Source organism: Haplochromis burtoni, unplaced genomic scaffold, assembly GCF_018398535.1.
Source record: "Haplochromis burtoni strain Fernald_Lab_line unplaced genomic scaffold, NCSU_Asbu1 Contig_51, whole genome shotgun sequence".
Lineage (NCBI taxonomy): Eukaryota > Metazoa > Chordata > Actinopteri > Cichliformes > Cichlidae > Haplochromis > Haplochromis burtoni.
The window spans coordinates 1,796,466-1,811,485 of record NW_024582412.1 but is presented as its reverse complement, the minus strand read 5'-3'; the positions used below and the strand labels follow the sequence as shown (position 1 = coordinate 1,811,485).

The 15,020-nt window shown below is 37.2% G+C and overlaps 1 protein-coding gene across 1 annotated transcript; it reads right to left on the bottom strand.

Annotated features, from left to right (window-relative positions):
• Positions 1–2,127: 2,127 nt before the first annotated feature.
• parm1 (prostate androgen-regulated mucin-like protein 1) lies at positions 2,128–14,038 on the bottom strand. The gene is made up of 4 exons (XM_042220588.1): positions 13,888–14,038; positions 11,760–12,380; positions 6,339–6,417; positions 2,128–5,995 (listed from the first exon to the last, which is right to left on the bottom strand). Exons 1-4 carry the CDS (start codon positions 13,919–13,921, stop codon positions 5,905–5,907), a joined length of 825 nt encoding a protein of 274 aa, XP_042076522.1. The 5' UTR covers positions 13,922–14,038; the 3' UTR covers positions 2,128–5,904.
• Positions 14,039–15,020: the final 982 nt, after the last annotated feature.

The following is a 15,020-nucleotide window of genomic DNA, read 5'->3' as shown; positions in this document are numbered from 1 at the left end:
ATGGGTGTCATATGCTCAGTGAGGCATCTGCGTTGAAGTGACACATTATTTTTTTAAACTAAAATTTATACAAGTAATCCCATTGAGACTCTAGATGAAGAACAAAAACCTCACAGTATCTCATGAAGAAATATTTTATAAGATAAGATAAGATGACCTTTATTAGTCCCACATGTGTACCACTGTCTACTGTGCAGGGAAAGGTGTTTTTTTTTAAAATATATATATTGTTTTATTGCAATATCCTTCTAGTGTATTGTTGAATTTCTGGGTTCCAATTTGGACAAAATGCAGCACTATAAATGTACCAATAATGAAGCTTATGTATAAGTTCATTGAGGAAGATCAGCAGTCACACATCTCTCTGCTCCACAGTTCTTTAGTGGCTAATCTAAGTTTTACTTCACTTTCACCTTCCCACACAGTCAAGCTTATTGCTGACATCACTGCTCTAGTCCAATCATCTTTCTGCCCACCTTCTTCAGGCCAATCAACCTCAACTCTGCGTACTCAAAATCTCACCGCTCATCTGTCATTCTCCCTTGTGCAACCCACCTCTCCCCCATCTCCGCCTCTTCCTTTTTACTCAGGCTCCGTTCAAGCCTCCATCTTCTTCTCCACCACCAGCGTCTAGATGTCTCCAAGGGGATCCTGCCCTAATCCCTGTCACTGCTGGGACTGTGATGCGCGATTGAGGTCTAATCTCCAAAGAGTCCTGTATATCAATAAATCGTGCTCAATTCCTTTTAATGGTCTCTCCTTATTGAACACCCTTATTCACATTAAGTGAAACGAGCTGAAGTTAAAAAAAGGTACTGAAATAAGATAAAACTACATAAATAAATAAAGTATTTGGTCATTTTCCAATGTCCATTCGAATTATTTCTTACATTTGCTTTTGTTAGCATATTGTGCAAATCTCTGACAGTTTTTTGTTTCTATTTCCTTTTCTGCATAAAATAGCATGATTTATGCCCGTGCATAATTTCCATCCCAACTTGCATAATACTGCAGTGTTCCTTCAAGTGCCACCATGTGGGAGTTTAGAAGACTCATTCAACTGCTGATTAGTTTGGCATGTTATTTTGGAACATATACATATACGACATGTTGTGTATTTTGATATTCAGCTGCCTGCTTCGTACGGTGTTGGCTTTAACCACAGCTGTGACGTTCAGAGAATTTCACTTACATTACTTTGAGGTCAAACAGTTCTGTGTTACACACTGTTGTCCTGTGAGGGGGTGGAACAAACCACCTCTATTAAGTGAATATAGTAGTTAAAACAATATTAAGTGAATATAGTAGTTAAAAACAAAAATGTTTACATTAACTTAGTTATTCAACTGGATAAACGTGTATTTTGCAGGCTTTATAAGCTGAAATTCAGAGGGCACAGAGCATTCTCAGTTTGCACGTTCGACAGTCACTTACATTGTCCAGTTTTAAAACTAATCTTTTTAATTATGGGCTATTTTTGGGGTGTTTTTTTTTCTTTTTTTTACTGTTTTTATTGATTATGTGTATAGTTTTATGTACAGCCTAGTAGGAGTGATTTTTTAAGTACTTTACAAATAAAGTTGATATTGATATTATTTGAGTTAGAGACCTTCTGGTTGTGTTTTATTTGATATTTCTAGTAATTCTGTCATGGTCCTGGGTTTTGCCCCAGTGCTTTGTGTTGAATATTTTGACTTCTTCTAAACCCTTTGTTTGTCTGTATTCATTGCTGTGTAACCCTCAGCTTTACGTTTCCTTGTTCTGCTCTGACCAGGCTCTGTGCTTATTTTTGTCCTCTCTGTAAGTTGCCAGTACTTCAAGTTAAAGTGCTTTCACATCCTGTCTCCTCCTGCACTTTGGAAGTTGGAAGTTAAAACTACTGAAACCAGATGCCGTGACGCATCAGTGGGCAAAAGTGTCCCAGTTTGGTCAAAAATGAAAGCTCCTCCTGTTTTTCCTCTTAAATGAAACAAAGTTCAAAGTCCAAAACATTCCTACGGTGGTACGTGACAATACTATGAAAAAAGAAAAAAGAAATGATTATGTTTTCTTTTTTTTCTTTTCTTTTCTCAAGTGATTTTTTTATGAAAACACTAACAATTTAAGGGGCAATAAAATCGGTTTTCATAGAAAAACACAGATTCGCTGCATAGCTTTGTAAATGGAGTTTAGTCAAAACACATGAACTTTTAACATCAAACCAAAGCCAGATTAGAAAAATCCCCAAAGGTATTTTCCACTTCTGCCTTTTTAAATGTCGACAGTTAACCAAATGTTGTAGGTTAAACCTGGGTGTTAATCATTGTCTGGCTCTAGTTTGTCCTGGATAACTGAAATAAACTGATTTACACACAAACAGGTTGTCTTTGTGAGGTTTTCATTTGCCTTTGCAAATGGGGTCAAACAACTATAGGGCACATGTGCACTCATGGCCACATATTATAGTCAGGACATTCCATGCAAAAGATAACTTGCGCACTACATTTGAGTATATCTTGTGTTAAAAGATTATATGGAGACGAAACATGATAATACGGATACTTCCATTCAGCAAAGTCAGCTTTACACAGAGAATCTTAAAATCATACAAAGTTAAAACTTTGCATGATTTGCTCCTTTTCTAGCATCACCACAGTTTAGTTTATCTGAATGAAACACATTTTTATACACCCACCTGTTTTTCAGACACCAAACTGAGCTCATGGTCCTGAAGTTAAAACTGCTGAAACCAGATGCAGTGAAGCTTCAGTAGGCAAAAGTGCTCCAGTTAGGTCGAAAATGAAACCTCCTCCTGTTTTTCCTCTTAAATGAAACTAAAGTTCAAACCGTGGTTTTCTGTTCTTAGTTGTTAGCGCATCTCTTATGAGTGAGTGGGCGAATGCAGCTTTTTGGTGGTTTTGAAGTTAAAATGTACTGTTTTTCTCAAAAATGATGCCTGCAGGTTCATGTTCCTCATGCTTTTCATTCTGGATTTGGTCCTTTTAAGGACTCAAGTATGTCAGAAATAATAAACAGGTTTTTTTGTTCAAAGCTCAATATTGTTACAGGATTTTTTAAATTCCGATCTTTAAATTTCGCCCATTTAATTCTTATTTGTCAAACTTTGTAATGCAGAATTTAATAGGAGGGAAAGACGTAATCGCTGTTTCAATTTATCCATAGCCTCCCTGTTATTGTTCATTTTGCAGCTTATCAGCCTGTGGTTTCCAAACTGTTGCAATGAAGCGTGAGAGAGCAAAGGGTTACTTCCTGTTGTCAGAGCCGGGCACTTTATTGAAGGCGGTAAATGAACCTAAACCATCTTAATATCCAGGACAAATCAACAGCTCAGTATTTGCTGTGTACTGACACTGAACTGCTCAAATTACATGTCTGAATGATTAGTGTGAGTGATACACTGTGGCTCATATTCAAATGGTAAGTTTAAGTCGTTGTAGTTCTTACTTCTTATCCAGATGTTTCTGATTTCTAATGTAAATAATGGTAATTATAAAGGACACACACATATACACACTGCCTGGAGTATTTAGAGCCTGATAATAACAGTGCAGCACAGGACTCTGCTCCCTCTATTATTACTGCTGCTGCCCGGCAATGATGACAGAGAGGTGGTATAATAAAATACATTTCAAATGCTGTACTTCAGTTTTTTCTTTTTCCTCTATCTTTACAATATAAAATATCTATATAAGCTTTACTTTCATATACTTTCTAGAACCTCATACATAAATATATCACTTCAAAATATAAATATCCATTTATATGATAATACACACATGATCAGGTTGGTGTTGTTATGATCACAACAATGGAGGAGGATGATAATAATAATGATGATTAAAGTTAAAATTATTATTCATTTGAATTCATTTTTCTTTATCACACACATATGTAGCCAATCCAGTTACAAATCACACATCACACACATTCAACTAACCTGTCTTTTGTTTATTTTGCATACACTGTTTTCCCTTCTCTCGTCCTGTTCTATTATTAGTTTCACATTTAAAGAAAAAACGTTAAAAAATACTTCATGTACTCAAGAATTCCATTTTATGTTGCTTTATTTATTGGGTTGGGAAGAAATATTCCTTCATCTGCAACTACTTGTAACTTTGCAGCTTTAGATTAGAATTGTTTAAAGTCAAATCTGAATGATTTCCCTGCAAAATGCTCCATTACTCGAATTTGTGAATCACAGGCCTTCTTTCCACCAGATTTCCTCCAGTCTTTCCTCTAGACAGCCCTGTACAGCATTTCGGGAAAATGGGTGTCATGTAGCAAAGGAAACAGAATAGTCGCAAGTACTCTATTTTGAGCGAAGAGGCAATCTCTGGGGCTAAAAAATGCGGTCAGTGCTGTGATGCCCAAAACTGCATTTCCTCTAGTGGCCATTTGAATCAATCCCCACAGACTCCTCTCTTAAAATAACTAGATTTACAGCAGAAATAAACATTTATAATGGACAGAATTTGACCTTTTCAGAGCTTCTGTGGAAATTATTAAAGAAGAAGATAGACTAACGAAATGACACAGACAAGCTGTGTGTGGGTGTGGGAGGAGGATTTCATGCGAAACCATGAGAGAAAGAGGAAGCATGGAAGCAGTTTGGATGGGATGGCAATGATGGCAGGACTATTATTAAAGCTTCCACTAATAAATGCTCTGCAGTCTGCTGGGCAAAGAGATGAAGACATCACACCGAATGTCAGCATTTGTGTGCGTGTGCTACACATGCTGTGTTGTCGTGCCATTTTATTGGTTTCAGATAATTACTGCCATCATGCTTTTGTGTTTAGATAGCTGCAGTACTTCTTCTGTATACTCCACAGCTGAAAAGTCTGAAGCATTAAAGTGCGCTGGGTTTAGCTTCTACATTTTCCACAACATCACTCAGATTGCTGTTGCCATAATGGTGATAACACTGACTTTAATCACCTTTATTCACCAATTTATTCACAAACACACATCTATCGAGCTCATTAAAATATACAAACAGTCAAAACAGCAGCCTGGCTGACGACAGAAATATCCCAGAAATATGAAAACAAACCACATCTCAACACAGAATGTCACTCAAAAATGGCAGATGCAGCTGATCAGGTTTGAGAGAGAGGTAACACCTTATTATGTGTTTTACTGAGGGCACACAAGATGTTTAATACAAAAAATGCATCTTTTAGCTTTTTGAATACAATTAAAGAATTAAATACCCTCCTTTCAAAGGCTGGTCACTCTCTTCCTTTACATCATTCAGTTTGACACTTTTACACACACAATAAGAAAAACTAATAAAGCTAAAACATTTGATCTAAATGACTATATTTACTTCACTTAACATGGACACCTGGAGTTGTTAAAACGTGTCTCCATCTTAGATTTGCGATATATCTCACTTTTCTATAAATCAAAATTATTATGAAAATTGTATAATGATCAAAAGCTTTTCTCATCACTTCATTGGCATATTGGAAAGGTTTCTCTGCTGGCTCTTTATTATTTGCTACCGTCCGTGTTTTTTCAGTGTCTCTTGTAATGTTACACTGGAGCTGATCTTCACTGAGAAAAGTCATAACACCTGTACAAACACACTAGATAACCTGGGACTTTCCACTCTTAGAAATGTGATCATATATGAGAGTTCATGAAGCTAAAGCTCTTTGAAAAGGTACCTGAGAAAATGCTAGTAGCTGCTATTATTTGAAATAAATACTTTTTTGTCACACTGGAAATACAATAGCAGTTCGAGAAATTCAGTGCATTCGAGCAGTGGCGTGACTGGCTCGATGTCTAGCTAACACTTGAAAAATCTGACCATCATGAAGTCATCATTCACATACTGTTAGCACATTCTGATCAGACTGGCTCTGCCTGCAGGACTTTGGATTTCTCTGGGATCAGAGGTCAAGCATCATAGGGGTCATACATTGGGTTGTTGAAGTTTCCTGTCATGCCGTAATCTTGGCTGTCCAGGAGACGACCGTAGTTTGTCCGTCTGAAACAGAAAATACAAAGACGAAACAGAGTGAGAGAAGCAGTGTTCCAAACACTTCAGCGAGGGGTTGACCTTTCTCACTCTTGCAGTGATCAGAAATTTCTAAGGGCAGTTATTTTGCTACTTAGTGTGACCTGAATCTAATGACTGAGTTCATTTTGCAACCACAGACACACTTCTAGGTTAGCTTTACTATTTAGATCTGGAAGCCATCTTTTATACCATCAATGAAAAAAAAACACACATATGGGGGCTGCTTGGAGAAATGAAATCATCTGACTGGTACAATCAAATTTGGCTATGAACTATGAGCATTCAGCTTCTATAACACAAGTTGACTCACCTGATCTTGTAGTAGTAGAGCCCTCCCAACACAACGAGAACCAATACAATGAATAAAGAAACGATGGCTGCAATACTTCCTGGAGAAAAGAACAAAGAAATAGACAATAAGTCTAAGGGTTCCTCTTATAGTCTGTGGTTTGAGTCCAGGAGTTTGACTTGCCTTCAGGTTTTTATTGTTTCCTGTTTGGTTTCACTTGGGTTTGTCATTTCCTGTTTTGATCATTCTTGTTATTGAGTCTCTTTTTTTCTTTTTTTAATGGTGTTTAACTGTTTTTTTTTATAGTTTGTGTTTCTTATTTTATTATCTTAGTACACTCCTGACTGTTTCTAGTTGTGCCTCCATCTGTCTCACTCTGTCTTTAAGCCTCAACCCATTTGTGTTTCCTTGAAATTCTTTTTTGTTCGTCTCTTTCCGTCATTTCCTGTTTTACTTTGAATGTTAGTTTCTTTAATGTTCTGTGTTAGTTTTTCTTCCTGTCGGCCCTTCCCTGATGTGCATTCACTTTTTGTCACCTGTATCTCTTTCCTCACCTGTTTGTCACTCCCAGTCAATTCTGTGTATAAATAGTCCTGTCTTCCCTTTGTTGAAGTGCATGTGTACTTTAGTGTGTGTTCCTTTGTGAAGTTTGTGGCGGATTTGGGTCCAACACTGTAATCCACAAAGGTCAGTTTCATAAGTCCTCATGTTTTTAAATCAGTACATGTGACATTATGATTTTTGGTTGTTTTTTATTTTATTTTGTAAAACATGCTTTTAAATTAAACTGAAGTAGACTAACTGTTATTTAAAAGCTGCATGAAAATTCTCTGCAGGTTAGTGGAGGATAAACCGGTTAGTTTGCTCTACTGTGATGGGTTTAAAGTAAAGAACAGTGTGTGACCCAATTAAACCCCTGATTATACACATTTGCCTGTTTAGAGGCAAAGTCACCCTCTACAATGTAGGCAACAGAATATATAGATTTTTTTTCAATTTTTCCTTCTTTTTCTTTAGATTCAAATTGAGTATAGTTAGAATTTTAAAAAGTTAGACTAAATTTTGTTTTCTCATCTACTGATATTATTTATTCATTATGTTAAATCTAGCAGAAGGTTCAGTTAGCATTGCACAAAAATAAAAAAACCGCCCTCCAGAGCTACTTTTTACTTTCTTGCTTGGAGTAAATTCCAGAGCCTGTACTTTTTTACTTTTACCTGAGAAAGAAGTTAGATCAGTACTTCAACTATTACTGGAGTATTTTTAGATGTAGTAGTTGTACTTCTACTTGTACATTTGCTAACTGGTTAGTTCTAGGTGTATTTCCCCCTGTTTCCCATCCACTCGTTATCCTCAGTCTTCCTCTTCTTATTGTCGCATCGTCCCCATTTGCTGTGTGCGTCCTTGTGTATCATGGTTTGCTTGTAAACTCAAAGTTGTAAATGTTCTTTTTTTCCCCTTCTGCTTTATGGTTCCTAGTAACTAGATTGTGAGTTCCTTCTTTAGTTCACTCCTTTTTGATTTGGGTCCTGCATTGGGTCCTACCTCTTCCTGCCACACAGCCTACATGACAGTTTATTAGTTTACTTTTTATATTGGTTTGAAAGAGTTCAATGGAGTGGTTAGCAATCACACTACATGTGCACTGTTCTTAAGTCAAACCAAACCCTGCCTGGTCTGACCTTTTCAATGGGCCAGGACAAAGTAGGGTTAACCATGCGCACACATAATATGCAGTAATCACACTAAATTTGAAAAAACTGGTGGTCAGAGTTATGTTTACTGTTCAGATTCTTCAGCTAAGTATAAATTACTTAATGTGAATACAGCCTAAATATATAGGCTTTTTGTGCATGTGTTTGGTCATAAACTAAACAACTGGACAGCTGTTTTAAAAATAGCAATCAACAAAAGGTTAAAGGACTCTGTAAATTACAGTTGAAATCAACCCGAACTCAATCGACTGATGTATCAGGAAAGCACTAACCAAAGAGCCACACCACCAACAAGCTAAAATAAATCAGTCTAAAGTGTATTGAAAACTTTATTGAATGATTCTTCATTTGGGATTCATAAAATGTGTTTTTCCCATCAACTGAACACACCTGATGTTTAAGTATGTCAGTGGCCTCAGCCGACTGTACTGACTATGCAGAGATAAGCTAAAAGTCTCGAGAGGTGGTGGCCATTTTGTGGCACAGTGTACTATGAACTTAAGATAATTCTTTTCTTCCCAATGTCTAAAGTAACTGATCTTTGAGCTTTAGTTTTGATAAGTAATCTCCATGTGAGAAACTGGATGAAATCAGCCCACCTCAAGGATCTTATGTTTCTATTTGTTGGCGGCACAGCCTAGAAAAATATTCAGCGATAATCAATAAACACTTCCTTGATAAACAAGGCTGCTCTTAATACTCTTACTAGCCTTAATTTCAACATTAAATGACCTGCTTATTGCTGACTATGTGCCTCAGTTTATCAGAAAGCTATCTGATCTTTGAACTGAGTCTTTAAACCTTTGATAGGTGGCACGCTTTGGAAATAGACACTGAAAATGCATTCTGTTATTTTCCAAAGAATGGACTGTAACTGAGCAGTGAAGATTCTTTGACAACACAAATCACCATTTGGAACTGATCATGACCTGCAAATTTTTATTTATTTATTTTTTAAATACAAACTTTTAGTTTAGGTGTTATTGGTGTTGAAAAATGTGTAACTGCTCATAAATGATCACCATACTTTCTGGGCCTTTTTAAGTAACCAGATGATTCATATGAAATGAACCAAACCATGAAATGACATACATTATCAGGTGCACTAGCCAATGATAACGGGAAATAAGCAGTAGGTTCCTATCCATCCATCCATTCGCTTCCGCTTATCCTTTTCAGGGTCGCGGGGGGTGCTGGAGCCTATCCCAGCTGTCATAGGGCGAAAGGCGGGGTACACCCTGGACAGGTCGCCAGTCTGTCGCAGGGCTAACACATAGGGACAGACAACCATTCACACTCGCATTCACACCTAGTGACAATTTAGATTAATCAATTAACCTATCCCCACAAGCTGCATGTCTTTGGATGGTGGGAGGAAGCCAGAGTACCCGCGGGGAGAACATGCAAACTCCACACAGAAAGACCCCGGCCTGATGGTGGAATTGAACTCAGGACCTTCTTGCTGTGCGGCAACAGTGCTAACCGCCGTGCCACCGTGCTGCCCCCAGTAGATTCCCATTTGTGGAAAACTATTTTTCTTTGCTATAAATCTCTTAAAGTTATTTTGGCTTTAATGAGATTAGATGGTCCAAATGCCCATGAAGTAACATAAAGAATGTTTTAGTATACCTTATAATGTGATCTGAAAGTGATGATAATGACTGGATATTGTACACTTAGTGAATAAGCAGAGAAAGAACTAGCATTTATTTAGCTGGTAAGGACTTTACTATGAAGTAAACAAGGAAGCGTGAAAGGAAACTGTTCACATATTAACCACAGACTAAACCACGCTGAAAAGAGGTCAGTCACAGACAGGCAACAGAAGGGCTGGGGTAGTGCATGAGTATTGCATGCTTTCACTTTGCTCATTTAACAAAAGAACTATGAGTACCTGTGCCACTGTGTTTGTAAATCATATGTTCAACACATTCGCTGATATTTACATTCGGGTGTTATAGACAGACAGCTGGTTTACATCAGATTCAGGTCAGACACCAGTCATTTTGTTAGAGTACGTGCCCTTTACTGGCAGTATACTATAACTATTCTTTGATTAAAACCAAAAGTTAATGAGTGACTGGCATACTAGAGATATCTGAAGGAGTACAATAAAGATAAGAAAATAATTTATCATTTCAAGGAAACACACAGTGGGTGTCTTGACAGAGCATCTGCAATAAACACAGAGTTGTCTAGAAAGGGCAGGTACTTGGGTAACAAGTTTTGGTGCAGTGTAATGTGGTACTATCTGATCAAATATGTGGCAGTGTCTCAGGTAAATGTTGTAGCATCCAAACTACAGTTTAGTGTTATCAAAAAAAGAAGAAGAAGTAATAAATTATATATGATAAACATTGAGTATACTTCCTTACTTTACTTTACGTGATATGTCTGATTACTTACCAGCTACTTGGAGACACTTGAATAAGAACAAGTTTTGCAAGAAACAAACAAACAAAAACCCTACACTATAAGTAAATTTCAGAGGTGTGTAAGTAATTTTAAGTGCATAATTTCATGTATTTTACCGGAAAGGAGACATAAATTACATTGTAAGTAGTTTTAAATGCTATGTTTATGGTATTTTGGAGGAAATTTTAAGGAAACAAATAATATTTTCCATCTGTCATCCTTTGCTGTATTTTTGGAGGGGTGCAGGCCTTAATCTTTCCATTTTTTATGCTTATTTTTTAACATCTTTATTTAATATTCATTATTTTATGTGCACAATATATATTCTGTTATCCATTTTTTTTTAAAATTACATTATAATTTTTCCTTGCTTTCCCCCTTATTTGAGTGTAGCTACCTGTATTTTTAGTTAAATATAATTACATAATTTTAAACACAATACATTGAAATTCCATTTAATTATATGAGCATTGAGGCCTTGCTCTTGGGTCATTTTTATAAAGTGTTACCTTTAATCCTACTGAGTTTGACATTTTAGGAGTTATGAGTTTGGGTATACCATTTTTAACCCTGGGCACTTATTAGGTAGACCTGTTCAACTGCTCACTAACACAAATCATCTAATCTATCATATGATGGGAGCTCATTGCATTTCAATATGTAGACATGGTCAAGACGACATGCAGAAGTTCAAACTGAGCATAAGCAGGGTGAAGAAAGAGGATTTTAGTGATTTGAATGTAGCATGGTTGTTGGTGGCAGATGGGCTGATCTGAGAATCTCAGAAACTGCTGATCTGTTGGGATTTTCCCACACAACCATCTGTTCAAAGGTTTACAGAGAATGGTCCAAAAATGGCCCAGTGAGCAGTAACTCTAGGTGAAAATACCTTGTTAATCCCAGAGGTCAGAAGAAAATAGCAAGACTGCATCAAGTGAAAAGGAAGGCAACAGTAACTCGACTCAACTAACTGGCAGTTTGTCAGCTTTTATGGTGCCAAGAGGATAAACTATACATTTTTTTAGATCAGATTTCTATGTATAACTAATTAGTAATAATGTAATGCTTCTATGCTAAACTATGATAAAAATCTACATGATACTGTCTAGTCAAGCTCTGGTTATTGTTACCATTTTTGCATTCAGGCTTTTGATATTAGATGACATTTTTCAGTCTTGATGTCCTCTTGTCAGTGAAGATACACTGGTTTCTGACTTACTGTCATGTAGCAGAATTGTTGTGGGATCGATCGGGAAAGGAAAGGAAATGCATGAAACAGAAAGGATAACTATATCTGAGCAATACTCCATACCTGAGCTTAGACCTTTGGGCTTGTGTTCATCTTGCCCCACAGTGGTACCCTTCGTGGTGGCTCTTGGAGGGGTGGTGAATCCAGGAGTGGTAGTAGTTTCTGGGATTGTTTGAATACTTGCATTTAAAGTGCTTAAGGTGATCGTTGTGTTGGTGCTTTGGGCAATGTCGGTGGTGCTGTATGTTTGGGTAGCGCTCGTGGGAGTAATGGCTGTGCTGGTGCTTTGGGCGATGTCGGTGGTGCTGTTTGTTTGGGTGGCGTTTGTGGGAGTAATGGCTGTGCTGGTGCTTTGGGCGATGTCAGTTGTGCTGTTTGTTTGGGTGGCGTTTGTGGGAGTAATGGCTGTGCTGGTGCTTTGGGCGAGGTCAGTGGTGCTGTTTGTTTGGGTGGCGCTCGTGGGAGTAATGGCTGTGCTGGTGCTTTGGGCGAGGTCAGTGGTGCTGTATGTTTGGGTGGTGGTGCTTGTGGGAGTAATGGCTGTGTTGGTGCTTTGGGTGAGGTCAGTGGTGCTGGTGTTTTCAGTGACACCTGCTGTTGATGTCTCGTTAAGGCTTGCAGAAGTTGAAGGTGGTGCTGTGGAGGTTACTATCTGTTTTGTTACTGCACAGAATAACAGCAGACCTGCAATTCAAGACAGGAGATTTTTGTAAGATGGTGAGAATGTGATATATGACATTCCTCCTGCTTCCGAATGTAGACTTTGGAATTTTCCTGTCCTTTCTTTCTCTCTTAAAATGATGGTAAACTAGTATTTCGGAGCTTTAGAAATCGATAGTAACGTGGACCCCTTCCATATGTACCAGGTAGGATTGAGAATGTTTTAGCTGATAAGTAGAGTGTCACACTGAAAGTTCTTGGTGTTAAATGAATTTCCAAATAGAAATTAGAGTTAGGTAGTATTAACCCCGATTCTTTTGTCCCCGTGATGGAACAGAGAAAACTGACTCATAGTGTGTTAAAAAATGTATATTTCTTTTTATTCAATCATCTTCCGGAAGAGAGAGACCCCTACACAGCCCAAACGCCAGTTGCAGGATCTCTAACATTTAAATTTGCAACATGTGTGCTTCCTGGAAAATCAGCTGTAAAACAGACTGTTTCGGTTTAAGCATTGTTTTCAATAAATTGCATGCTCAAAAAATGTTTTGTCTCACTACCATTTCTTCTTGTTGCATGTTGAAGCTCTACTTGGAACCTTGTTAAGATCCAACCATGCAAAATATGATCTTAAACTTTTGACCGGGACTGTATATTTCATACCTCTTTGACCACTACCATTGTGCAATCAGAATGTAGTTGGTCATGGTTAGTCATGATAATTTATCTGGCAGAACCATGAAAAAAAAAGCTGCCCCCATCTTTTGATTTGAAATTTAACATGAATAAAAGACCAGAAAGGCTGAACGTTTACAGTCTGTGTAGTACATATTTCATCACAGACACAGTCTTGCCATCAGCGTTTCTGTCAACGTAAAGGAAGTCAGAGCAGGGATCTAGTATGACGAATGTATTATTTCTTTCCTCCTTCGATTATAGTTGTTTGATCACAATTTTAAAAGTTTAATTTAAAAAAGAGAATCTAATGAAAATAAACTATCTACTTATCACCAGTGGGAGAAAGAAACATTAAAGTGATGATGCAGTACATTGTGATAAAGATCCAACCCAAAGGTTCCAAAATAGTGTTGAGTCAAAAAAAGAAAAAAAACAACACATTTCCTGTCTGAGAGCTTTAGCACCACATGTCATCATCACTCAGTTTAGACCGGTAGAAATGTGTCATTTACTTCCTTAACAAATCAAACACTGAAAAAGCATTGTGTTGTGTAACTTCTAGCAGGTCTGAGTTTAACCTTCTTACACTGAAAGTTCACTTCTAACAAGCTATTTGAACCAGTGAAAAGAGGCATTTTAAAAACACTGCAAAGGCTGATTTCACCAAAGAACCTTCAGTTCAAATAATTTACAGATCAGCTACTGAAGGGAGTAATTTCTGCACTTATAATCTAAAAAAATACTAACAATAAACATGATAGTTCACATGGCTCTTCAGTCACTTACTAAAGACCTTTATCTTAAAAACAGATCTAGGTAAATCAGAAAGGAGCCTGTTTTGATGTTTACTTACATGTTATCAGAGTTTGACGACTGACCCTCGTCATAGTTTTCCTTTAGCTGTATGTCTTCACAAACACTTTTGTGGCTGTAGCTTTGTGCTCTCTGCTCCCTGTAGAAAGCTGTAGTGTGTACGGCTGCTTGTGACTGTAGGTGACTAATTATAAAAGCCTGGGGGGGCGAGGCTTCGTGATGTCACTTCACTTTTCAAACCTCATGAGGCTGTGTTCATCAAAATATGGACAAGCGAAGACAGGAAGTCTGACTAGAAATTGCAAAATTCATCTGTATTTGATTTTTTATAATGACTTCATCTTCATTTTTGATCTAAGATACGCCTGTAACAATTCGGAGATGAAGTTTTGTCACTTTAGTATATTACAAAATAAGCCTTAGCTGTAATCTTGTGTTTTGAATATCTGTGTCATTTATTCTATCTTATTTGGGGCTAGTGTATATGTAAATAATTAATCAAACCTTAAACCATTGATAATTGTAATTATTATTTTGTACCAGCAGAGAGCAGCACAAACATTTAAAACATGGCCCAGGCCTTCTCAACCAGCAGATAAGCTTATAATATACAACAGCGTTGATATACTTATAGACTCAAAGGTGTGAAATAACAGTGAAAACAAATAAATACTGTGTGAAAGTCTTCGTCCACCTCTCAATGCTTCCAAGGAGTCAGACTTGTAATGTTTTTTAAAAAGTGGTCCTGAGTAATAGTTCTCCAGGTTTGGACGTTGGCTGATTTTGTTTTTGTTCAGCCACTTAATAAGACTGAACCAGTTTTTAATTGTATCTTCAGGATGTTGTTACTATAGGACATCATTTGTTCCAATATTTGTAACTTAAAACTGTTTATTGTATCATGGTCTCTCCTAAAGTGTTTTTGTGGATAATTGACTCCGTTTACATATAGGGGCTTTTCCCATACTTCACTGAACTTTCCTATTTTCCCAGCAAAATGTAAAGAAATGAAGGGTGACTCAATACTTTTTTATAGTACTGCATTGCTCTACACAAAAGAGGTAAAGTTGTGCAACTGTTAATTATCCTTTTTTATCAGCATCATTCTTGCAAGTATGTCTAGGATTGCATACTATTGTTTGCATAATACTGTATGTCTTACTGAATTCCACA